The 26,883-nt window shown below is 38.6% G+C and overlaps 1 protein-coding gene across 1 annotated transcript; it reads right to left on the bottom strand.

Annotated features, from left to right (window-relative positions):
• Window positions 1–275: 275 nt before the first annotated feature.
• On the bottom strand, window positions 276–24,979 carry PPP1CC (protein phosphatase 1 catalytic subunit gamma). Its single transcript, XM_007489839.3, has 8 exons — window positions 24,570–24,979; window positions 10,299–10,430; window positions 8,639–8,869; window positions 5,467–5,571; window positions 2,639–2,862; window positions 2,345–2,479; window positions 1,617–1,677; window positions 276–667 (listed from the first exon to the last, which is right to left on the bottom strand). The coding sequence occupies exons 1-8, from the start codon at window positions 24,622–24,624 to the stop codon at window positions 597–599; spliced, it is 1,014 nt and encodes a 337-aa protein (XP_007489901.1). The 5' UTR covers window positions 24,625–24,979; the 3' UTR covers window positions 276–596.
• Window positions 24,980–26,883: the final 1,904 nt, after the last annotated feature.

Here is a 26,883-nt window from a genome sequence, read left to right as displayed (position 1 = left end):
TTGCAGTGTGACAGAATCCTGTCACAACACAGCTTATTGCTACAAAACACGGACACAATCCAAGGTCAATAATTACACCCCCCAGTGATGATTAGTCTTTTCCATGAGGGTCAGTCACACCTCCCAATCTCACCACTCGAATGGCATTGTGCTATAGCTTTGAAGTTCCGATCTAGAACTTTAGCCACATTAATCCAGCATCAGAGTTCCTGTTTTAGGTTCTTTTCCCAGAAGTTTATTTGAATGTGAAGAGACAAATCCAAATGGAGACACAGTGGTTTCCAGAGCAATTTATTCATTAAAATCTACTCAATATGCCATCAACAGTTTTCCTGTGTGTATTGTGCTGATAAATTGACACTGAGAGGATTTAACAAGTTCTTCATTTAATAAGTCTGAATTAGTTTTCACCACATGGCATAGTACACTGTCATCTGTTCAAACAGATTTCTTTAACAGATCTTGGTTTAAAAAAGTCATAGATACTGTGAGTTTTGTATAAATTGGTGAACAGTAAGTTAACTCCTTTGTTTTTTGACTTACAAGCCTCAACTTCACCGTAGAATAAAGCATGTAGGCCAAAGAAAGCATAACGATCACTCGTAAAGAACAGTATTGTTTCTATAATTTGAAGCTTTCTGAATGGACGGGTTCAGGCCTGATGTAACTGTAAAAAGATTACTTAATGAATAGGCAATATGGAAATTGTACAAAATTTTATTAACTTTAATCATTAATAGCATAAACAGCACTGCATTACTATTGGCTATTCAAAATCAAAACTTCTTTTTAAATCCCCAAGAGGAAGGCATTTACATACAACCATGCCAACGTGTATTTATGGGTTGTGTCAATACATATTTCAACAGAAACTTTGGCTTTAGGAAAGTCACAAACATTTAAAATAATGGCTTTAATTGTCAAAGTATACGGTAGGGGAAGTGTGCTTTAATTAAATATACATCATACCAGTGATGCTGGCAAGGTTGAAGGTTATTCCTAATGTTGATAGCAATAAAACTAGTTTGTACATGACAAGACAATGAAAGAAAAAGCAATCCCTTTGAAACAAATCATTTGAAGTTAAAAAAAAGGAAAAAGGAAAAAAAGAGGAAAAAACACATTCACAGTGGTTTGTATAAACAGTATGCATTTTATGACAGTAACATATGTCTAGTCTTAGAGAACACTAGTGCCCTCCTTAGATCCTAAAGAAAAACAAGCATTTATACTACACATATATTGTACTGAATCAAAAAAACAAAAAGTCAATCGTACAGTTACCCTGGAAGACAGGATCAACTGCTATGGAGTGTGCAGCGGGGAACACCAACAGAAGATGCTTTTTAAAGGAATAGAGAATGGGATTTTAAAAAAGAAACTTTCCTTGGGAGTGGAGGAGTCTTTCATTTGCTGCTATAACCAGCAAATGCCATTCATTAAATCAAAAATGGGGATGGGAGGGGGAGCACAGACACGTATCTATTGGAGCAAGCTGACCAGTACACGTTCCAGTTTAAAAAGGAAGGAAGGAGGCAGGCTCTACCCTACCACACAAGTCCCAACTAGGCAGTGCCAAAATGACCTCTATTTCTTTGCTTGCTTTGTGATCATACCCCGTGGTGGCGTGACAGGTCTGCTGGCATTGGGCTTCTTCTTCTCAGCAGGCTTCAGAATCTGAAATGGTCATACAGGCAGACAATGTTTTAGGAGGTGTGTGGCCCTAGGCTGGCAGCATGTATGTGAACTGGAGAATGCCGACAAAGCCCAGGCAGTTCTGACACTTAACCTGGCTGGGTATGTGGGCGGGCAGGAATGCTCCCGCCAGTAAGACGGCAGGCCCAAAGAGGAACACCTTTCAGTGATATAAACTGGAGTATGAATGTGGCGCTCTCATGGCTTATGGGCCAGGTATTCGCATAAGAATTAAGCAAATTCTGGAGGTAATCAATAGTCAAAACAATCCAGAAGAATTTTTTCAAATGTTCATAGATGCTATTATGATAAAAAATATGTAAAGCAGGTTCCTGTATTCATAAGTTTTTTCACTATATATTTTCCCAATCAGTAAATGCTAACAGTGATACCAATATGCAAAAAAAAGGTTGGGAATTGCTCATCTACAACCCATTATTTTGTCTCTACTTAAAACTGATGTGATATGTCCATTCTATAGGCAATTTATGAGTATTCTCTCTCAGTATTTCCCCTTTTAATTTAACTACTGCTCTAAAATGCGCCTACCAAAAATGTATTCCACAAACAATAGCAGAAAATAATAGCACTGATTTAGAATTTGATGCAAAAGAGCTTAGAAACAAGCAAGATTTTTAACATACTCTACCTGAAAAGAACACATTAGGGTTTCATCCACACTCATCATGGCACCTGCATTGTCAAATTCACCACAATAATTTGGGGCAGAAAAGAGTGTTACCAATTGCCTCTTTGCAAAAAATTCATATCCATCTTCAACCACCTTAGAGAAAAAAAGCTTTGTTACTAGGCATAATTTTTAAACAGGATAAAACCAGTCTTCATTTTCCTTTTAAGGTTTGTGAGTTGCTTAAGGAAATCCTTTAGAAAGAGTTAAAAGAACTAGCACACGGGCTCACGTGCAAAATTCAAAATCGAGTACCTGGTGGGCTCTACATATAAGATCCAAATCATGTTTATGGAGAAATTTGGCAACCACTTCAGCCCCAAATGTGAAGGACACGCCTCTGTCATTTTCACCCCAGCCTAAGACGTCTTTATCAGGGTCAGACCACAAGAGATCACAAAGAAGGCCTTGGTCAGGTACATCAGTCGGTCGCATAATTCGCCGAATCTGCTCCATGGACTGAAGATCTGGGGATAAGCCTGTAGGACAAATGGGAAACATTTGGGGAAAAAAACAAAACAAACCAAAACTTAGAGGAGAGACCTTCATTGAAATAATCAAGTATCCAACAGGGAGGGCATGGAATTGGTTAAATCTTGCCAGTGAATTCCTTAAAATTGTATGGCTTTACTTTACGTCAAATTAGTTTTTAAGACCCCCTTCCCCCAATGGATTTCAATGAGTAGAAACCAAACTGTTAACACTTCGAAATTATTTAGTGCCTTTAAAATTTGGAGGAGCCTACCTTAAAAAATTATATAATTCTCTCAAATGAAAAACAAAATCCCTTTTTGGCAAATGTTTTCTTGGTTGAGATTTTTTTAAAAGGCCATGTAAATCCTAGATTTTACCACTGATGATATTTAAATGACTACAGCTAGAGATGATTCTAAGCAACTACAAACATGTCTTTTAAACCTGTGCTATCCAGAAGCAGCCAACTTCCTGGTCTTAGCATCCCCTCACACTTCCAATAGCTCCCACTTGGAACAAAACACAAACTGTGGGACTCTGATAGGCAAGTCACTTAACCTCTGTGGCTTCAGTTTCCTCATTTGTAAAATGAAGTGGCTGGACTTAAAGAAATCTTATATTCCTTCTAGCTCCAAACTTATCACCCCTACTTCATTAAGATTTCCCAATTTATTAAAATCTAAACCCCACAAAAAATCCAGAACATGTGCCCTTAAAACTCAAACACAGCTCTTGAAGGTAAAGAACATGGTTGTTCCAAAACAACCACCAGTTTCCATTACGAATATATAGGTTCTCTTAGACCCATCACCTCCTGAATGTTTAATACACAACCTGATATGTACAGGGCCTTTAAAAGGTGAAGTATGTATGTCCTGTTAAATCTCCTCAGTCTGCCAGTCAACAATTATTTATTAAGTGCTGGGGATATAAATAAACAAAAACAGTCCCTGTCCTCAAAAAGATTATAACCTAACAGGGTAGACAACATGTAAATAAAAAGCTACATGCAAAATACACATGTAGTTTAGGGAAATTAAACCGAGAGGAGCAGGTTCTGACATGTGGGAGGATCAGGAAAGGCCTCGAAGATTACATTTGAAGGCAGAGATGAGAAGAGATAGCATTTTCATTTTAAGCAAGAGAGACAGTCAAGAAAAATCTCTAGAGATCGCAAACCACTCCCTAATTGCTGCATGGTCAAAGGACAGGAACAAGAAGTTCTCAAAAGAACTGCAAACTACAGACAACCACAGAAAAAAAGGTTCTAAAAGTCACTACTAAGATACAAATATAAATCAAAACAACCCTGAGGTTTCATGTTACACCCAGAAAATTGGCAAAGATGGGACTGGTCAGTGTTGGAGGGATGTGGGAGTGTGTATCCAATACAGATCAGCACTTATCTGCAACTTGTCCTCTTGGAGACTTCCCCTAAACCCTGAGAAGGTAAGTGACTTGGGCCCAGGGTCCCACAGTGAGGCAGAGGGGGAACTTGCGCCAATGTTCACCTGCCTTTGAGGTCAGGTCTATCTGCTACACCATGCTGCAGGATAAGGACTGAGAAAAAGCCTTTAAAATTGGCCAGTGAAAGGACACTGGTAGTTTTAGAGAAAATAGTTTCCATTTAGCAATGAGGTTGGAAATCAGACTGCAGAACAATTGGAGAGGAGAGGAAATTGAAATTCAATGGCTTTTTCAGGAATTTGGCTGAGAAGTGGGAGAGCTGATGAGGATTTAAGGAAAGACGTATGCGTGTTTGTTGGCAGAATCCAGGAGATTTGGGAGAGGTTAGATATTGGATAGTGTTGGAGGAGGTGATGGGATTTAACTGTGTGTGGAGAGGCTAGCTTTGCTCTTCAGAGACAGGCATAAAGGAAGAGGGAGCAGGTTATATTGACAGATGTGAAATGAGGAGGTTCTCTGAATATTTTGTTGGGGGTGGGCAGGGTCTCATAGACGAGGATGAGGGTCAGGGAGGATGTGGGAGGCTTGAGGAGAGAGGTTTACACAGTGGCTATGGAGAGAGGGGTAAAGAACCAATTAGGGAGCAGCAGGATGAACTTGATATAGTGACAACCACTGTGATTAGATAATAAATTAGTAGTAGATACTGCAACATGGCTTTTTTATTTTCTCCAGGCTCAGTTCAATAGCAAATGATTAGGAGTGAAGGACTAATATGGCAGAGGTACCATAGTTGTGCTGTAATGTTTTGAAAACTTGAAATTGTTCCAATTCCACTGCTATATTAGAGAATGAGGACGACAAAGAACAGGGTTAGAGATCAAAGAGTTGTTAGAGGCAAAGTAAATGAGTCAATGACATCTTCTAATGAAGTTAAAAAAACCCAACTAGAACCAAAAATGGACTAGAATTACACATACCCCAAAATGCCCTCCCACAAAACAGACTATTTACCCTGATTTTTTTTCTCAGATAAATAATTCCAACTTGATAAACCTGAGTTTGTCAGGTTAGATAGGTGATTTAAAGTCAATAATTCCTTTGGGAATCAGGTCCAATATTACGAAGCCCACAAATGGGAATATAAAAATCAACTCTGTCCCTTCCAAATACTTACATAGAAATCAAACTTTATCACATACCTCCATGACAGCAGAATATTTTCTCATCCACAATGGCTGCAATTGGTAAGCAATTAAAGCAGTCTGTAAAGGTTTTCCATAGTTTAATGTTGTATCTTCTTTTACCTACAAAGATTTAGAATGATTCACTAATCTGCAGATTCACTTGTTTAACATAATGTTCAACAAATCAAGATTCTAAACATCTTATTAATTAAAAAGAAAGAAAGAAAGAAAAGCAACTCAAGTACTAAACACTAGGGAGTTGAAAAGGATTTAGGAGAACGGGACCACTGATTTGGAGGTATCTGATCAACAATACCAAGTGACTTTTGTTCCGCAAGGACCAAGCACTCCAAGTGACAAGGTGAAATCAAGTGTTAAAAGCGTTAAAATAAATAAAATATGTGATGATGCAAATCCAACTTGAAAACCCTATTCTGTCTGAAAAAGGTTTAATGATGAACTATATATAAAACAAGTACCAGTCTAGCAAAGTTCAGAGAAGCTCTTCATCAGAAGCTAGTCATTGAGTAATGATTTTTTTCCCCTGTGGGCCACTGCACTTATAAAGAGCTACTTGGTAAAGTTGGATCGTCTACAGCAATTTAATTGCTATTTCCCCCCTAAGCATTAGTCTGTAGGTACAAAGTATATATAAATTAAGTACATTTTTGTTGGGATTCAGAAGGAATGAGAAATTTAACTTTCTTTAATATACGGTTTTCTGAGAAAATGCGTTTCCAAAGCTAAACCAACCTGCAAATGTTTGGAACACCATCTCTTTGCAAACTGGAAGATGGCCTGTAGGCCTTTCCCCTAAGAATGCATTCTAAGCTTAGTCTGCATGTGACAACATGGACTAGTTCTTCCTCTTTGAAGTTGTCTCTCAGACGTTGACTAAAGTGATTTCTCTCTCCCCTCTGACTGCTTGTTCCCTTTTAGTCGTCATTGCTGTTTTAAAGATGATCTAAGGTCTTAACCAACACTAAACATCGATGACTTGATTCTTAAGTCCTGGGACAAAATACAAAAACTGCCTTCTATCCTGGTGCAAGATAAACCCTCTACCAATTACTGCAGAGTATATATAGGAGATGGTTCCTGGAGTCAGAGTCAGAAAAATTCTGTCTTCGTGATGGCAGGTTCATATTCTATCAAATTACTAATCTGATGTCTGCTTCATAAAAGATGCATCTTTCCAGATTAAGATCATAATTGGCATTATGGTATCTGATGCACTATGCTTGTGTTTATTCTTCTAGAGATAAATTCATTGTTTAAAATATCTCATAGTAAGATTATTTCCGAATTTGCACATGTAACATTACAAATCAGAGGGGGGCGTAAATGGAATTTAAAAGAGGACCATGCTGTCTCTTTATAACATCAAAGTAATGACATTTTTTGAAGCCAAATGTATCACTGAAAAAAGAAAATTCCATAAATATTATGTTCTTATTCAATAAGCATTTAAGCACTTAATGTGCTAAGGAAGGGGATATGCTAGAAATTGGAGAAATGGAAAAACGAAAGAATCTGATTTCAAGATGCTCTGAGTCTAGCAAGGGAAAACATTGAATACAGGTAAATACTAATTTGGGGGTGGGTAGGAAAAGGTCTAAACTATGAGGAATCAGAAAAAAGCCTCAACTGTAGGGAAATTGTATCTGAGCTGAGCCTAGAAGACAGCTAAGGAGTATTAAAGATAATGAAGAAAAGCATTCCAGTATAGCTTGTGCAAAGGCACAAAGATGAAAATATAATATCACATACACACAGGAACAGTAAGGAATACAGTTTTATTGTAGCACTGAGTAGGTAAAGGGGAATAATGTAAAATCAGTCTAGAAACATAGGTTGTGAAGCCAGAGCCAACATTATAGGTGAGGTTAAAGCAAACAGAATCTAGCTAGGCCTTTCTGTGAACTCAACTTTGGACTTTAATCTCATCAACACTTAAATTTAAGGAAAAAGTAAATGAATACAATTACAGAGATGCCATAAAGAATAACTATAATATGATGTATGTGCCATAAAAAGAAAAGCTTTATGTAAAATGATAGATCAGTTTATGCAAATGGAAAATTCTGAAAATCCTAAAGATAACAATGTTTCTGATTTACTGTCAATGGTTAATCAAGGCAGAAAATAGAAGACTTGGACACTAAGCATATTTAATTGCTATTTCCCCCCTAAGCATTAGTCTGTAGGTCCTGGTTTTGTTTTAGATGTCATGGATCCTAAGAGCCCGATTAATATCTCTCCTAAGGGGTTAGGTGAAGAAAAACTATGGTCATAGAATATGGAAAACCCTTTCTTTCATAGCAAACTGTGTAAATAGTTAAATTAAGACTTCATTGTATCAACAAAACCAATCAGTTTTGGGAAATGGATGTTTCTGTCACAAAAACAAACCTACACTTATAGCTGCTGTCATTTCTTGGTTATTCTTGAACTCTTCCTAAATGCCACCTCGGTCAAGCCCAGTTAAAAACCAAACCAAATTTTTATATGCAGGAAGAATATATAAGAAAGGAAAAAGCAAGGATGAACCCCCTTCTGCCACCTAATTCAAAATCCTTTCCATTTACAGATGAAGCTCTGAGATTCGTTTCTAGGGTATGAGGGGCTAAGGGAAGGAAAGGTTAAGCATTTTAAAGTACCTACTTTGTGCCAGGCACTGTGCTAAACACTTTACTGACATGATCTCACTTGAGGGAATGTAGGAAAAAGGACTTTGATCGATGTATGTATTTGAAGAAAAATCTATTACAATCAACTCCTCTATGGTGGTGGGTTGTCCTCCACCCCCCACCCCCCGAAATTCCTGGCAATATGATTTTTTGCCTTTCACTGCATGTTTAGCTAGCAAATTCAACTTTTCACTGGCACATATATAACAGGAAAAACAACACATATTAAGTGGTTTTAAGAAGTCATTAAAAAAAGGTCTCAGATCTATGTTGGAGAGTGTGCAACAACATGTGAGGCATTCCAAAAGTCTCAGTGTAGTCAGTTTTAATAGCTTTTAACTGCATAAAGTCATTTAAGATTAGACAGTCCATAATTCCAGTCATCTGAGAGAAGAATCTAAACTGTTGATTCTTCATTGATCGTGATGGCTACTGTCTCTATGGACAAAGAATTTTTAAAAGATTTGAATAGTCTCTCAGACAGACAAGTCACTTACATTCATCATAAAATCCATAAATTCTATTGATGCTGGCACATTCATGGTTCCCTCTAAGAAGAAAAAAATTCTCTGGGTATTTGATTTTGTAGGCCAGTAGAAGGCAAATTGTTTCTAAGGACTGCTTCCCTCTGTCCACGTAATCTCCGAGAAACAGGTAGTTGCTTTCCGGTGGGAAACCACCATACTCAAAAAGCCGAAGTAAATCATAATATTGTCCATGAATATCACCTAAAAACAAGAATTGTGTTATATAGTACTTAAACACTTTGAAATCACTTCTTTTGCTAGTTAAACATTCGGAAATATATTCCTTGAAGATTCTTCCATGTAGTAAGGGTACTAAATATCCTCTAATTTTATGTCCGACCTAGAATTCATTAACTCTTTAGCAAACTAATATCCATTGACCCTATGAAATATACTGTATAGCTTACTTTTTTCAATTCAATGTAACTTAGAATACTTATTTGAATCTTTTTACCAAGGGAGAAAAATCCAACCAAGAGAACTCATTAAAAAGATATATCTCTTGCCCAATAACAGCTTTTCTTCCAAGTCTGCTAAGCACTAATAGCCAACAGATTTCAAAATGCTATTTAGGGAGGCCTTTACTTCTAGTCCTCAGGCTTAAACACCCAACTTGCAGGAAGGAATACTAAAAAATAATAACTTTTATTTATAACTCAGTTCCCTCATTTATAAAAATATGAAAGCTGGGAGTAGAAAATTATCTTTTCCCGCTCTAAATTCTTTGACACTATGATAGGTAATATTATTTTAGCCTTGTTTTTGCACATGAAGAAACTGAGACTCAAAGAGTTTAACCCCCTCCCAACTATTACATCACACTTCTTCATATCTTTTCCCTTTCTCCTGTCCCTCCCCCAACTTGATCATCAAAATCACTAAGGAAAATATCTAAAGTAATTCTTTAACTAGGGGAAGAGAAGATGAATACAGATTCTATTTATATAGAAAAGTATCAGTGAGGAAATTCTCTCTAATCAATACAAGCTGACAATTTCTTGTGCACTTATAATTTTATGGAATTGCCAGGGAGAATGTGGAGGGGTTAAGTAACTTGTCCCATGTCACACAGCTGTATTTTTTTTTTGTCAGAGGCAGAATTTAAATCAGTTTCCTGATTTCCAGATCAGTCCTCTACCCAATACTAGGGCTTCTCAACAATAGAGGATCATAAAGGTATAGACAGAAAGGGCAGATAAATTAAGCCAGCTGTTATAAAATTAAGGCTTCCAGAAGTGAACTGAGATATTCTTCCAAGACGTATGCCTAATGAATGAGGGGGAGGCAGCATGACACAGTGATAATGAATTGGCCCAGGGCTAGTCATGCTCTGCTTCAGTCATGGCCTGGCTGGGTGACAACCTCTTTGTGTTCTAGACAACTCCCTAAGACTCCAAATTCAGAACTGGTGCCCACATGGACTGTATAACAAAATTTCTGACTGGTGGTTTTCTATGCCAATGAAACAACGAAACCAGAGCCTCTTCTACCTTAAAAATAAAAGGAAAAGGGGGGGGGGGGGGCGGGGGAGAGGGAAAATGTGTCACTAAACAACTGCCTTATTAATGTATCCATAATTCAACTCATCATATAAAACAACAAAAATCCTAGTTAATGTATCAGAACTTACCACATATTTTAAGTGGTGCTTCAAGTTCTAACAGGATAGGCTGACTGAGAAAAATTTCCCGTGATTTCAAGCACAGTCCTCTGATTTCATTCTCTTGTAGTTGGACATTTTTACCAGGCTTCGACCCTCTCACTGTGAAAGAACAAAATACAATCAGGTGAAATGTCTTTTTTCCAATTTATTATTTACTTTTTAAACAATCTAAAAAAAATTTTTTTGAGTTTTTATTCTATCCCTCACTCTACCCAGAAGGAAGGTGAGCAATAAATCAATATACACGTGAAATTAAGAAAAATAGCGATTTATTTTAAGTTTCCTCAGATATTTTTAGTATTTTATAGAAAATTTTAAGAAAAACATTGTGAATTTCTTACTTTTATCAGAAACACTCTAGTATAGAATTTAAAATAACCTGCAATTTTAATGCTCATTTCTAATTTAGTATTTGACATTTACATGCAAAAAAAGCATCATATAAATCTATATCAAGTTTGAAATATCTAAAATAATTTGTTGAAATTGGGGATTATTATGTTCAGACTCCATAACGCATTAACAAAATCACAGCATTTGTTTGTTTTTAAGAGTTGGAAGGGACTTCAATGATTCCTTAACCCAATTCCTAACAGAGAAATCCCTGTGGTAGCACTGCCAATAGGCTGATATGCAATCTGATTTAAGGACCTCCAAAGCCATTCCATTTTGGGGCAATTCTAACTGTTACTAAGTTTTTCTTTCTATCAAGTAGTTTAAATCTGTCTTTTTACAATCTCACTGCTGGTTCTGCCACCCTCTGGTGCCAAACTGAAATGGTCTTCCACTAGCCTTTCCCTTTTTATTTAACTCTTAGCTAGAGTCAGTTTGGAATCTGGTATGTGGTTCAGGATCTCTCCCCATTTCTTCTTCCCCCAAAATATGACCAATATGAGTTTTCTCCCCTGCCAAATTTATGCTCCTATGAGTAGGCATCTCTTCATTCTTTGTATTTGTATTACCAGCACCTAACAAAATAGCTGATGTAGTGGGCACTATAGGGGCAGTAGGAGATGGTACAGTGGGAAGTACTGGACCTTGAGCTAGGAAGCCCTGATGTTAAATCTAGCCTGTGACACTAGCTATGTGATCCTGGGCAAATTACAGCTCCTCTTTCTGCCTCAGTTTCATTTGTAAAATGGGGAATGGGGATAATAATAGCATCCACCTCCCACAGTTGTTATGAGGATCAAGTGAGGTGCTTATTAGCATAGTGCCTGGAACACAGTTAAGTGATATGTAAATGCTAGCTATTATTATTTGTTGTTATTAATAGTGACTTTTTTCCTTTCTACAGACACCTTATTTTAGGAGTGGTCTGTATTAAGACCAATGCTTAATGGATTTAGCAGACACAGTTTTACTGCAGCTTACCATAGGTTTTTTTTTTTAATCCAATAAAAATTCTTAGGATAAATTCTACTTTTGTTCCTCTATCTCTTTCAAATTAATCAAGTACTTCTTGGTTTTTGGTACTCTCAATTTACTGAATATAGCCTTCATGATTTTACAGACTTTTATCTCCCCCCCCCCACTAGTATAAAGAGCCCTAGTTTAAAAAAAAAGTCCCCATATGGCAGCCCTTCTATCCTTTTGATCATTTGAATTGACCTATTCTGGCCCTCCTCCAATTCCATTAAAAATGGGTAACCACAGGAAACAGTTATATAAAGATACACTCTATCACTAGCCATTTCTCAGGGGATCTTTGAAGGTTCTGGCAAAGAGTTGAAATAAAATCTCAAGGCTAGTCATTTTCACAATGAAAAGCCACAGTGAATGGCCTACCGTGACCACATATGATAGAATTGTTTAAATTAAAATTTATTATTTAGCATTTAAAACACTGCAACAAATATGCCTGGTCAAGTAAAACAAACTCTTAGATTGGTCATATTCAAATATATTCACATTCATTCATTCATTCATTCATTCATTCATTCATTCATTCATTCATCTGCCAGTCCCACCCCTACTAATTCATGTTCTTTCCCTCCCCTCTTTCCTCCCCCTTCCTGGTGCCAATGAGCATTCCACTGGGTTATACATGTATAGGTTTAAAACCTATTTCCATATTATTACTATTTGCAATAGTGATTATTTAAAGTCAACATCCCTAATCCTATCCCCATTGAAACATGTGATCAATCATATGTTTTTCTTCTGCATTTCCACTCCCACAGTTCTTCCTCTGGATGTGGATAGCATCTTTCTCACAAGCATCTCAGAATTGTCCTGGGTCATTGCATTGCTACTAGCAGAGAAGTCCATTACATTCAATTATGCCACAGTCCTACCAACATTTCCTGGTGAACATGTGAAATTTTACAAATCTTCCTTTCCTTTCTCTACTGAATCATTTTTTATTCTTTCTAATTTCTTTACTTTTAAAAATTCCTCTGCTTCTCTTCTCTTGGTCTATTTCCAGCAAAAATACCAATAATTTAATTTGAAAATGCTACTTTACTATATGCTTACCTACACATATTCTCATTTTATAGCATACTTACATAGAATACACTTTAGGTATTTGAAATAGTATATGTTAGGTTAAGAATCAACACAAAGTGCTTTGCATACAATGTAGGCATTTAGTACTTGCTGAACTTAACTATTAGGATAATTTAAGAGTCTACTTCCATTAGAATAAAAACTCTGCCAGAGACCTACAGTTCTATTTGATTTTCAAGGCCTGGCTTTCAGGACTATACACATTTTCTATTTATACTTCCTCCTATTTTTTTTTCAAAATTCTACAGTTCTATGATGATAAGAAACAAACAAAAAAACCACACACACACACACAAACATCCTTGCATTCTTAGTATCAATTTGAAGACAGAAGAGTGACAAAGGTTAATCAATTGGGGTTAAGTGACTTGTTTAGGGTCATACAGCAGAAATGTCTAAGGCCAGATTTGAATAGATCCTCCAAGTCTAGCTCTTTATCCACTGTTCTATCTAGCTGCCCCAATAGTGAAAAGATCTTAAAAGCTACAAAAACAATTTCTGCATTTAGAAAGTGGAATTATTAGTTTTTCTTCCTATTATGACTTTGGTGATTTCATTATAATCTACATGGCATAATTAATATAATTATCAATGACTTAAACAGAGGAATGTAAAACATGCTCTTTTAAGTCTGCAGGTGATACTGAATTAGCAAATGTCCAAATTAAAATAACCCAAATAAAATAGAAAGGATCTATAAAATATATTGTATGACAGAAAAAGTAGTGATTATGAATGATGAACAAAGGACTTGGGAGATTTAGTCTTTGACTATAGTCAGACCTCTGACTACAGTTAGCTAGCTGTGAGAGACTGAGAAAATTATATAGCTTCTCTGGGTCAGGCCCCTCATTCTATAAAGAGTTCTGCAAAAAAGATTTTCAACTTGGAATAACAGGAACCAAGTTTAAATCTCAGCTTTACCATTTGTGGAACTTTTGGGTAAAGTAATTTTATTTCTCTGAGTACCTCCCGTTTCCCCATCTGTAAAATGAAGGTGGCCTCAAAATTCCTTTCCAGATCTAAATCTATGAGCATTTTAGCTAAGTCCCCTTCCAATGCGAAAAGCCTACAATTCTATGAAAAGAGAAGGAATTGAGGGATGGGTGTGTTTTTTTAAATATTTAAGAAGACTATCAAGTTTATGGAATTTAGTGACTACTAAACACCAAAACTATATTATGAAACTCTACTAGATATATGATATGATTAAGATGAAGTAGTTTTCCCAAAAGGCGATGATGGTATGCTTGTTCTGTTCTTCAAAAGCACCCATGTGGAAAGATTCTTGCTTTTCTAATCAGAAAAACACCTAATAGTGAAAATACTGCCATCTGGCAGGAAAGTTATGAACTTCAGGCAGTTTTCCCTGGAGAAAAGAGGTACCTTTTTAAAACCTTTAGGGAGCTGGTGGTTTCAACACAAATACAAACTTTACTGCTCTATAATCGTTTCTCTTAAGATTATTATGTGGGTATTTATGTGGTAACTTATTTGCCCATAAGAGATTTCACTCTTCAGAAACCCCATCCCCAGATGACTATTTCTTGACTACTCTTTGCTCACCCAATAAAATGGATACATCCTCAATGTTAGGAAACTAAAAGGGACTTGGCCACACAGATTTAACACAACACTTTCTATACCACCTCATAAAATAGAGGTATTAGTATTTATTTCCACTACCTAACAGAGTTAAACATCATGTACCCCAAATTTTCTGCAACATACTAAGATTCAGTTAAGTTGAAAGAATATTGCTTTAATAGCAACACTTGCATGAGCTTAAGAAGCTCCTCATTTCTCACAACTAGGTAAGAATAAGTCTTTCAAATTGGGAAGTGTTACAGATCCAACATAGTGAGAATGAAATGAAGTAAGACATAGTATTGATTTTGTAAGCAAAAAACCCTTGAAAATGTTTTGAAAAGCAATCAGGGGCATTTGGGGATGTGAAGACTGGGCTTCCCTATTTTGTTCAGGCCAAAGAGGTACACTGGCTACCACTCATACCCCGAATCTACTGCTGATCGGAAGGCAGCCCTGACCTGCTTGGTTTCAGACTTTCCCTTGCACAATTTGTATTTGAGTAAAAAACTAATTGGGGAAATTACTCCGAATCCTTCCTCAAGAAATGCTTTTAAAGATTTTTGTTGACTACACCACTGCTAAAACCACTTTACCTGCAAATACTAGTGGCCAGTAAGAAAAAGTAGGTTTGATCTAACAGACTCAGAAAACAGAAAGAGAAAAAAAGTAACATTCACACACTCCTTGTTTTCCTTGTGATTGGTATCAGGAACACCTAACCAATAAAGAGCTTTCAAAAACTTCCTTGTCACCAAAATGTTCCAACAAAGAGGTCAGAAAAATGAGTGCAATAATGCTACTCTTGACTGGAAGTGTCCCTCAGTTGTTCAGAATGATCTTCTGGGGTCAGTGCAGAATGCTTGCTCATCATCTCTTTTTGCCTTCAGGCAATACAGGAAAGGCCCCCAAAAGGTCCACGACTGAGAGAGTAGCTTCCTATCTACATTCAATATCCGGGTCCTCAGTCTGCTGAACTGGACTGAAGTATCTTCTTAGTAGGAAACAAGCCTCCCTAAATTAAAAATCAACATTGACTTCCAGAACTGGCAGAATTTGGGAATGTGAAAGAGCTTGACTTGTTCTGAGAGAAGCAGAGGACCTGGAAAGGGCAGTCTTAGGAGTCAGGAATCCCTGGGTTGGCCTTACTCTCCTTTCCCCTCAGGCTCAGCAAGGGTGTAAAACTCTCTTATCCCTGTCCTGCCTGTCTTCCTATAAAGCTAGTAGTCAAGTGCAAGTCATCATTCATAACACCACCACTGGTCTTCTTTGAAAATGGAAGGATGACCAACAACAATTCAGAAGTGACCAATGGCTTTTTCTGCTAGGGGCTGAGAAGTTGACATTGCCCTCCAAGCACAGGCTCAAGAATCCCTTACCAGTCTCTTCAGAAATAGTTGCATTCTGGGGATTATTGTTAAGGACTTTATTTTAACTACATGAAACACTGGAGACATTTTAAAGAGAACTGCATGTTTGTACTAAGCTAGGAACTGCAGCTGGTATTCCTTGTGCTCGATAGTCACTCAGTCAATAGCATTCATTAAGCACCTACTATGTATGAGGTATTGTGTTAAGCACTGGGGATACAAAGACTGGCCAGTCCTTATTCTTAAGAAGCTTCAAGTATAACTGGGGAGAAAACCATACAAACAACTTTGTACAAATAAGTAATAGAGACAGGATAAGTTGGAAACAGCCAATAAAAGGGACTAGTAGTAAGAAGGAACAGGAAGGAAGCCAAAAGGTAGAAATGAAGACAGTCAGTGAAAATGCCTACTGAGGGCCAGCAAGCCCTCACTGTGGGAGTGTGTAAAGGCTGGAAAGGTCGGGGTTGGATCTTAGAGGTGGAGTGAAAGAAGTCTTTGAATGTTCTAAAAGAAGATTTTACATTTGACTTTGGAGATGCCATTGGAGTTTGATCAGAAAGGGGCTGACATGGTGACAAGTTATATTAACGACTCTCATTGAGGGATGTATTACAGTGAGAAGACTGAGGTCCTGGGAGGGGTGGGGGGTGGGGGTGGGGTTGATGCCAGTGTGAGAGGAAAGCTGGAACTCAAATTCTCCTGAGTTTAGATGGTTATCTCTGAACTAATACTCTCCCACAGAATCTGTTATTGTTCAGAGAGAAACTATGTTTATTTATTTTGTGGATTTCAGCTTCCAGGAAGGTGTTTAACATGGCTGTTAATTTCATGCGGTTTGACAGTCTCTTTGTTCTAATGACTGCATTTAGTCCTGCAGGGATACAAAATACACTTGGCCCATGCTTAGGAAGTTTATAGATGGTGGGAGTTGTTTTTAGGAGGACCTGGAGTAGCCTAACGAACTGAGATTAGTTGAAATTTTCTTCTAAGTGCAAATGCTGACTATCTCCTTCAAACTAGAGCCTCAGGAGATAAAAACAAAAATTTCCCATTAGGTCTTAGCAAGTCAAATTTACAGAAGAAAAAAAATAAACTGGGGTTTCTTTAAAATCTTTATGACAAAAAAACTACACACAGCTAATTTTAGAATCACTGTTTACTGGCCATAAAATACAACAATTTAAGATTTTTTGTTATAAATTCAATTTCTGAACTGAAGCAAACTACAAATACCAAGCAAATATGTAACATTACATTAACTGAATAGCAGATTTAATATTTTTTAAAAATCTGCTTTTAAAATTTATTTCTGCAAACAAAAATTTAACATTTCTGATTTGTAACACTAGCAATGAGAAAAAACAACTCCCCAATTCACTCTACTAAAACCACCCTAAAATTTTATAACTTTTTTGGGGTAGGAAGATTCTACAAGACTGTAAGAATACTGCCTTCATTTAATGCATAAAGCTAAACAAAGAAACCTAAAACTAGGTTAAAAAATATTATGATTCAACTAAACAAGAATGCGCAGAAAAATGTCCATGTATTTTCATTGGCTAAAAAAAATGACAAAAATGTAGACCCTACTTAAATATGAATATCAGTAATACAGATTTGAACCTGAGAAAAATCTTTCATAAAATATTTTTTGATTAGGCAAGGGGTGGTGGCAAACAAAAACAACCCCCAAACACTAGAAGTCCAGAGATGAAAATTTGCTAGTCTCTAAATAGAAGTTCTAATAGCAAAGACAAATTATTTCTCTGCTCCATTTCTCTAGATATTTCAGAGGAATAAAATGAGTGTTTTGAACATAAAGGAAAACCAAAAACTTCAATTTCAACAATACTTAACTTGGTGATAAAACAGTACTCTCTTATACTGACTTGAACATATTAGGCTTATTCTAGTTGTAAGGACTTTTAAGAGGTCTGTAATAAAAGGTTGTCAAGCAGAATCTTCTGGCTGAGAGAATACCTTTGGCAAGTCACTAAGCCCAAGGCCTCCTAAACCGTGCACCACTTCATGAAGGACAGGCTTATCAGAGAATTCATAACATGGCACTCTGGCAAATAAACCGGACTAATCCCTTCTATGCTATGCATCTATACATGGCTCTTGTAAAATAAGGGGGTCTATAGTTGGTAGGGACCTTTGAAAATTTTGGTACAAAAATTATTGTCATAGGCCCAAAATGACAATACTTTGGGAGATTATACTATGCAGGCAGCTAGGTGGCAAACTAGACAGAGCACTGAACCTGGAGACAGGGAGACCCAAGTTCAAACTCATCCTCAGACACTTATTGGTTTTGTGATTCTGGGCAAGTCATGTAACCTATTTGCTTCAGCTTCCCCTTCTGTTAAATGGAAATTATAATCGCATCTATCTTCCAAGGTTCTTGTGTTTTGAGAATTAAATGAGATAATAATTGCAAAGTATCTGGCAAATAGCAAGTGTTCCATAAATGTTAGCTTATTTCAATTATTCAAAACTTTTAAAAATGGGATGGGGAATATGGAGATATAAAAATCCAGAATGAACTCACAAGACACTACTTAAAGCAGAATAAGCTCGCCTTATTTTGTTAGCTGACCTTGCCTTGAGCAACCAATCTTTTTCACCAGATAAGCAGTGAAGCTGAAAGGATCTGATTCACTCCACTTTAGGTGTTCAAGAGAACACACTCACTCACTCACTTCTCTAAAGGCAACTATAAAGGGTCAAAAAACTGACATCATCACAGCATGGCACCTTCATGGTGATAGCCCAAACATAGATATGCTGGTGTGGGGCTACCTGGGTAATTAAAAATACCTTATTACATCACCACCAAGACCTGCACAATAATTTTCAGCATATATTCAATTAATCAACAAATAATGTGTTAATTTATGCTGTAGAAAATGTGCTTAAAATGTTTTGAAAACAACAAAGTGGCCTAAAGCCACTGTCCCAGCTCTCCATTAATTCACAAACCAGATGAAAAGGTGAGATGTACACATGCAAAAAGACATTAAATAAATCCAAAAGATAATTAATAAATGAGCAGTCTAAATAAGTGCTACAGGAATTGAGAGGGAATAGATGCTCTTTTAATTTTCCTTACTGTACATTTGAGGAAATGTAATGTTATTGGATAGCTTAACTCTCCAGATGACAAAATTTATAGATCCAGTATTTTATCAAGGACATAATGATGAAACAAAGCAGCTATTTATGTAAGGAAGGACTTTACTGGAATGAATTTTGGAGGTAGCTACATTGCAAATAAAAGATAACCCCAACTAGTGAAAACTAGTTGGGGTTATAATGAATTAAAAAATAAGAAAACTTTAATTGCTGAATAAAAACTACAACTATTTTGTAAACACAAAATACAAATGGTAGAAAGATTAAAATGAAAATTTTGGAACTCATAAGGACACATCTAGTTAGAAAGTTCCAAGAAAGGGCATAGAATTTATTTATTTAAAATAATCACACAATAATAATCTTTAAATATGCCCAATTATATTAAACTCAAAGGCAGTTTAAAAAAGTGGCAGCAGACATAACTATAATATTTTAAGACAAAATAAACAAGAATTAAAAAAAAAAGAGTAGTCATATGGTGCCGTGAAAAGAAAAAAAATGAATTTATAATCAAAGGCCTTGGGTTCAAATACTGTTCAGGGTGACCCATTTGGAGGGACCTCAGTTTCTATATTTTTAAGACAGGGTTGGACTAGGTGGTCTCTAAATCAGTAACTTCAAAAATCCTTGTCTTGCTTTACCTCTGAAACTTCATAGCTATAAGCCTCTGGACGATTCACTTGACTGTTATGAAAACCAGTTTCTTAATCTGCAAAATGGGGATTATTCCCAATATCTACTTTACAACAGGGTTATTTTGACCAGTGTACTTTAACAAAGAAATTCAAATATAAAGTACTCAGTTTAGGTTTCCTTAGCAAAACCACAGACAAAATAGCCCTTTACATGAAATACTCCATTTGGGACCCCTAACTTTTCTTTGGGTGAAAAGCAACTAACTGCTTTTCAATTCTTTGAAGCTTTAAGATTTCAGAGAAGTTAAAAAAAAAAAAAGATTTCAGAGAAGTCTCAGAGAAGATTAGGGATAAAGGGTACTGCTACCAGCTGTGATTCTTCATTCTGGGAATGAAAAGTCCCAGGGGAGAAAGGCTGCAAGCAACTTGGATACTCACCAGTAGAAGTATCTATGTCTACTAAGTAATTTGGAGGTCTACCTTAAGCTAATAGAGAAATTTAACCCTTTTAATCTATTCTTGAAGTTTCCACGTTTGTTCCCCTCTCCCTAACCTGCAAGTCAGCCATGCCCCAACTTTTCAATTATTTTTAAAGAAAACGGTAACAATCCCAATTACAAGAGACATTAATCACTGAAATGATTCTTCAGTCAAGCAGATCATTAAATACTGTTAACTGAAATTTTCCTGTTGCCAAGTACACACCATTTCAAAAATGTAAGTATTCCCCCAGACCTCTACTATGATGACAGGGCTTCTAGATACACTCTTTCACTGTTTCTCTCTCTCCCTCACTGTTCACAATTCTGCAGGAAAGAAATATCTATGTTTTTACTCTTGTACACAATGTTTCCTCCTCTCAAGAGCATCAAACCCAAACACATGACCCCAGTTTCACCATTACCTCCAGTTAGATATGCTAAATGAAAGGTCCTCTCTCTAACCACAGACTGACAAACTCTTCTCTAACCTGACCCCAAAACATGAGATTGTAAGATTCTGGTGTAGAATTTCCAATGTCTTAGCAAGGGCATAATCAGAAGCCATCAGTTATACAAAGCTGCAGGAAAAAAAAAATAGCACTGTGCAAGGAGTTATTTTGAGAGACGAAGGGAACACCTGCAAGAATTGTTACTGCACTTAACATAAACCTCATTCAGAATCCAAGGACAGAAATGCAAAAATGTTCATCTTATATGACAGCAGGCCTTTGTATCCTCAAAGAGATAGGACCTGCAAATCACAACTAATTTCTATTAAGAAGCTAGAGGCTAAATCCCAACCTCTAATTTCCCAATTCTTCTCATTTAGAATCACTAACTAGAAAATGTCATTTCCCTTTCAGATATTTGCTATGCTACCAACATTCAATGTGATCTCCTTTGCAGTTTGTGCCATCCAATTATATCTCCTTGACCTGATGCTTGTAGCTAGGTATACTGACCTCTAGGACATCCCTTCCCCCTTCAAAAATAAGGACTTTGCAGTTGGCTCACAGTCAGCCACTGAGAGCACTCAAGAACACTCCTTCACATTTAACATTCTTTGATCATAACCACATGTATATATGCATCATGCTCCCCAACAGGCTAGCTGGGGAACTCCGAGGGCAGAAACTATGAATTCTTTACATACTGTTGTATGTGACAACAATTAGTTGTGCTAACATCGTGTATCTAACTCATATTAAATGTACCTATACTAAACACATTTTAAACAATTTTTTCATAATAAAGGTTCACCAGGAATAATTATTTCTGCTTTATTAATGTCAGAATATTAGGTGTTTGATGCTCTAAAAACGGAAATTTAAATAATTTTAGAAATTCCACCTCAGAACTGACTGCTCCAAAGTATTTGTTACTAATATTATGCACTTATTCAGGAGGAAGATTTCAAAGGATTAAATGGAAGGTTATTATATCCATGTCAAAACAAGCGAGATAACTCTAATCTGAGTGAAGCAGGGCCACATGCTTGTTTACATGATTTGGGGCAAGAACTACCCTAAAGGGAAATTTTTCTTCCACTAACCAAATGAAAAAATAAAATAGTCCATACCCTTCTAAGTTTCCAGGGAAATGTGGCAACTACCATAAGGAAACATACTCCTTAATGTATACATCTTATACTTTATAAAGTATGACTACTGTTTAATATAATAAGCTCTGTGCACTTTTTAAATAGGCGAGCACATCTTTGCTTTTACTGAAATCATAAGGGTTGAATTTTCTTCCTCTTGAAATAGTTTACTTAAATAATAGCATGCCAGTAATATTGAGTTACTTTACTATTAAGTGCTTACAAAGTATCATCCCCACACATCTACTTCTGTTATGTGTAAAATACAATCTCTAAGGTGGGATAAGGGAAGTTGCACTTCTTTTTGAAAAAAATGTAGTGCCCCCAAACTCAAGGGGGTAAAATTCACACAAGTGAATAAAATATAAAATAAAGCTCTTCTAATGCAGAGAACCGACTCTGCCCAATATAAGCAAGTCATCCATTTTGAGTGGATTCCTTTAGTGTCTAACAGTTTTGCGGAGCCATACACCATGATCTTTATAAGCATGCACAATTCTAAATCACCTCTAAGGCCTCTCCACTTTCAATATGAAAAAGGTCTGTTTTACAGGAAAGGAAACAAAACTCCAGGACTTACTGAGCAAGCACATTATTCCTACCTCCAGGCATAGCTATCCAAATGGAAAATTTAAAAGATTCTTATGGTTAAAAAAAAAAATCCCACTACAAAAGCCCTTGCCAAACTTCAGTATTAAGTCTTTCTATTGGATGATGAGCCATTGCACAAGTGATTTTTGCCTACTGTGCTTAAGCAATAATTTACTTACCAATTCTAAGCACAGGCTACAGGATAAATATTCAGTGTGCCTGCCTCCTTTAGTACCTAAGCATTAAGGAAATATTAGTTTATTACATTTATTTGAATGATGATCAACTCATGCTATATGTAATGGAACACACAGCAACAGTACTTTATAAAGTATAAGATGTACACATTAAGGAGCATATTTCCTAATGGTAGTTGCCACATTTCCCTGGAAACTTAAAGGGTATGGACTATATTTCACTAGATTAGTGGGGAAAAAAAATCTCAAAATCATTTAAACAAAGCCTGTAGCCCTGCTCCACTCAGATTAGAATGCAATGCTCTAATACAACAAAATTTCTAAATGACAAATAAAGAATGTAAAATGTGGCTTTCAGTGGCAATATGGCAGTACACTGGTATAAAAAAACAAACCTTTATTAACAAATGAAAAAGATTAAGTAAAGCAAAACCACCACAATTTAATAAATGTACATGATGTTAATTACAACGCTAATTTTTATGCTTATAACTCAGGAAAGTATCACATTAAGATCTTTTAAGTAATAAAGCAAATACTCCAGAGTTTCCTTCTCTTGTAAAACCCACCAATCTAACAAATGAACAGGAAAAAAGAACAAATTCTTTCTTTTTCAATTTCTTTCATTTCAAATGACTTAAAACAGATTCTTCACTCATCATAGAATGCAGTTGGCTTTGGTCAGTAGTTGGTCAAAGGAAAACTGCAGTTTCACATAAATGAAGAGCTACATTGAGCACGGAAAAGCAAAATAATCTTATCTCTTACATTATTTGTGATAAACACCAAGACAATGAGCTCACACCTAACAGTAGTAACATGCCAACAACACTTCAGGGAACATGTACACATTCGGTTACTTGAGTTTTTTGGCTATTTTAATAAGAAAGCTCCTAGAAGGAAAATAAAAGGTCGGGGGAAAAAAAAGTAAAGAAACGGATTTCATGGTGGTTATTACGTATGTCAACTGTCCCTAGAGATGGGAATTTTAATGCCACACTGTTCGTGCTCTTCTCCCTCTCCTCTCAGGACCACCATCACTCACAGTACAAAGAATCTTTTAAGAGGACCGCAGATAAGCACTTCACAGTAAATTTTGTAAAACCTAGCTCCTTAGTGCCAAGAGCTCTTCGAAAGTCTGGATAAAATGTTTGCCTTGCTACATCTATCTGTCCTGAGTCTAAGGCTGCTTTACCGAAATGATTCTCATCTTTCCCCATTACATCGATTTCCATCAATCACGTTACCTAAAAATCCTTTAGTCAGCCAAATTTCGTGCATTTTAGTCCTCAATTATTTCGAGGGGAGGGGGAAAAGCTCAACTCTTTTTTTTCCCTTTGAAGCAAATAGAACCTCTCTCCCTCCTCGGTTCAAGTCTTACGCCAGGAACCGAAATAAGTACCTACTTATGGGGTGTGTTTGTGTACACACACACACGTGTACATACATGTATACACATTTTTTTTTAAAGGGAGAAGGGAAGGTTAAGTCATTTAAGTTCAGGGCTCCTTAACTATAAACTTTAGAAAGACTCTCCAGGACCAAGGTCTGTGTGGGGAGAGAGGGAGAAAGGGTAGGCTGGATGAAAGCCCACAAACCTAAAAACCCAGTGAACCAACCACCCCATATAACAGCCTTTCTGGAGGCTATTAGGAGAAACCCGATGCTCGCCCCAGAAGAAAGGGACGGAACACGCCGTCCTGCAGGTTTGGACTAGCCTGCCAAGCAAAGGAAAGTCTGCAAGAACGGGTCAAGCTTGGGGTCGCCAAGGAAGTGTGTGGTGGGGTGAGGGGTGGGAGTTACTCCCCAGGTCAGTTTCTAATTCAAAACCAAGGGGATGGGGGAGGAAACGAGGCTCGTGGCTAAGAAATAAGGACGAGTCGGCGCATCCTTCGATGGTTAGCTGGGCGATGAAAGAGGGGAGCTCCCTCAGGGGAGGGATGGGTGTATTGGGGGGCTGGGGGGCTCTTAGGGTCACCTCCCCTTTCTTCTCGTAGCAGCCTGCAAGACCAGGCGGCCTGGGGTCTCCTGGACACCCCCGGAGCAGCAGCGGGCGCGGGAGTACAGCACCCCCTTGCCCTTCGCTGTGCACGCTGCACCCTCAGGACCCCAGCCCAGGCGGCTCACCTTCCAGCAGCCGTTGAATGATACTGTCGATGTTGAGCTTATCGATATCCGCCATCGCCTCCTCCTCCTCCTCTACCCTGGCCCCGGCCCCGGCGGCGGCGCCTCCTCACCGGCCCTCCCCCCACCCCCCGGCCCGGCCCGGCCCGGCTCCGCTCGACCCCGCTCGGTCCCAGCAGCAGTAGCAGCAGCGGCGGCGCCGCCGCCCGCCCCCTGGCCTCACGGCCCCGTCCGCCCCTTCCCCACGCTCCAGAGCACAGAGAAGCGGCGGCGGTGGTGGAGGCGCCGGGGGGTAGCGGTGGTGGAGACGGCGGTGGAGGTGTCGGCGGCCGGCTCCCTTCCCTTCCCCTCCCTCCCCCCCCCGGGCTCCCTCTTCCTCCTTCTCTCCCGCTGGAGCCACGAGAGGGACAAAATGGCCGCCGAGTCCTCAGCCAGCCTCGGGCGGCGTACGGATACGCGGGAGCAGCGCGGTACCCCGGCCGGGACCTCTTTATGGGCCCTAGGGCCAAAGGGGAAAGGGGCGGGGACTCGGCGCGCGAGGAGGGAGGGGGCGGGGGAGCAAGAGACGCGGAGCTCCACGTTCTGCGCCGGATGCTTCCGCGAGCCAGGAGACAAATAAGGCCCCAGCTAGGGAGGGATTTCGAAAAGCCGCGCGGGCTGGAGAGGGGCATGGGAGGGGAGGGTGGAGCCGGAGCCGGAGGTGTACAGACGGACTCCTCTCCTTTACCCGCACCGGGTCCTTCTGCCCGGGGCGCACGGGAGCATCCCTGGCCGGCTGCTGCAGTCCAGCCAGGTGGTCACTGTCCAGAGGTTCCATTCCACACTCGTGCATCCTTCTGACTCTCAAACAGCATATTGGGCCAGGGATCTGGACTAACGGGGAAGGGGTGGGACATATCTCTGGAGGCTCAGTCTATGCCTCCTCTAGCCCTGCAGCCTTGCTGATGGTCTTGTCCCCCTTTCTGCGGCTCGGACTCTGGGCTGGGGGATACAGAAGAGTCATAACCGCTTTAAATGCCCTCGTTCTGTCCTGAGAGAGGGCGCAGGGGGCGCGCTGCACTGGCCCAAAGCGGCAGGAGGAGAAGCTGGGGTCGGAGAAGGGGACGCTAAGGGCACGTGGACCAAGAAACTCAGCCTTCTTTTGTGGCCTCAGCATCCGCCTCTCTGTCTCTTCCTCCCATTTTTTTTTCTCACTCTTTCCCTTTATTACAAAATCATTACCAAACCTACCCCCCCCCCCCCACTCCTTATCCCCCCTCTCTTTTCTTCTCTTTCCCCACTCTACCCTCTCTCTCTCTCGCCCCGCCCCGCCTTTGTGTCTCTCTGTCTTTGTCCCAGCCTCTCTCTCGGTCTCTGACTCTCTCCCTGCAGAGACACTTGGTTATTACTTCAAGGAATGTGAGGGAAAACTCCTGGAATGATCCCAATTATCTACAAACTTTTGTACCTCTCGAGGTCAATTGAGTGAACTGACCAAATAAATAAAGTGTTGCCAATTTAGGGCAGCTAGGTAGCACTGCTGATAGAATACCAAATCAGGAGTTGGGAGGCCATGGGTTCAAATTGGACCTCAAGCACTTCCTAGCTATGTAACCCTGGGCAAGTCACTTAACCCTGATATCCTAGTCCTTGCTACACTTCTGTCTTAGAACTGATACTAAGGGCAACTAATATAACTCAGTGCTTAGAGATGGAAGGTCTAGGGTTCAAATGCAGCCTCAGACACTTTCTAGCTCTGTGACCTCAGGCAAGTCACTTAACTCCAATTGCCTTCCCCCGAACTGTTTTTCTGCCTTGGAACTGATATATAGTATTGATTCTAAAACGTTGTAAGAGCTTAACAAATTTTGGTACCAAGACAGAAAGTAAGAGTTTAAAAAAAGAAAAGAAAAGAAAGAGAAGTGAAATTCTTTAGCTCCCTTACTCTGTCTACTTTAAAATCCCTCCTGTTTTTAAGAGGCTCACTGGGATCATTTTAGGGTAAGGGAATGGGGGAGGAGGGAAAAGAAGGGAAGGAAGAAGACTTTTATTTGCAGAAAGCAAAAAAGGCAGAGCAATGAAGATTCATTTTCTGAAAAACAAACAAACAAACTCAGTGGTGCCTTAGTTTCCTAACCTGGAAACTACACTGTTTATATTTGTATAGTCTGGATAGATGTTGCCTTCTCTCTAAAGCCTGGAGGATAAGAGAATTGTAGCCAGGCCTAGTTTCACCACTGGTTGGAAGAGAAAAAGAATCAGTTGCTTTTTTCTCCATCATCTCATGGTCTTTCTCTGTTAAATGAAAATAATTTAACAACCTCACAGCCAGCCATTT

This window comes from Monodelphis domestica, chromosome 3, assembly GCF_027887165.1.
Source record: "Monodelphis domestica isolate mMonDom1 chromosome 3, mMonDom1.pri, whole genome shotgun sequence".
NCBI classification, from domain to species: domain Eukaryota; kingdom Metazoa; phylum Chordata; class Mammalia; order Didelphimorphia; family Didelphidae; genus Monodelphis; species Monodelphis domestica.
Note: the sequence above shows the minus strand (reverse complement) of the source record. Positions and strands in the feature narration are given on the sequence as shown.

Excerpts from the sequence above, each read along its gene's own strand:
- PPP1CC (XM_007489839.3), bottom strand. The coding sequence starts at position 24,624 with ATGGCGGATATCGATAAGCTCAACATCGACAGTATCATTCAACGGCTG. Across the intron at positions 2,863-5,466 it reads AATATTCTGCTGTCATGGAG|GCTTATCCCCAGATCTTCAG; the intron begins GTATGTGATAAA and ends TTTGTCCTACAG. Across the intron at positions 1,678-2,344 it reads CCCTAATGTGTTCTTTTCAG|ATTCTGAAGCCTGCTGAGAA; the intron begins GTAGAGTATGTT and ends TGACCATTTCAG.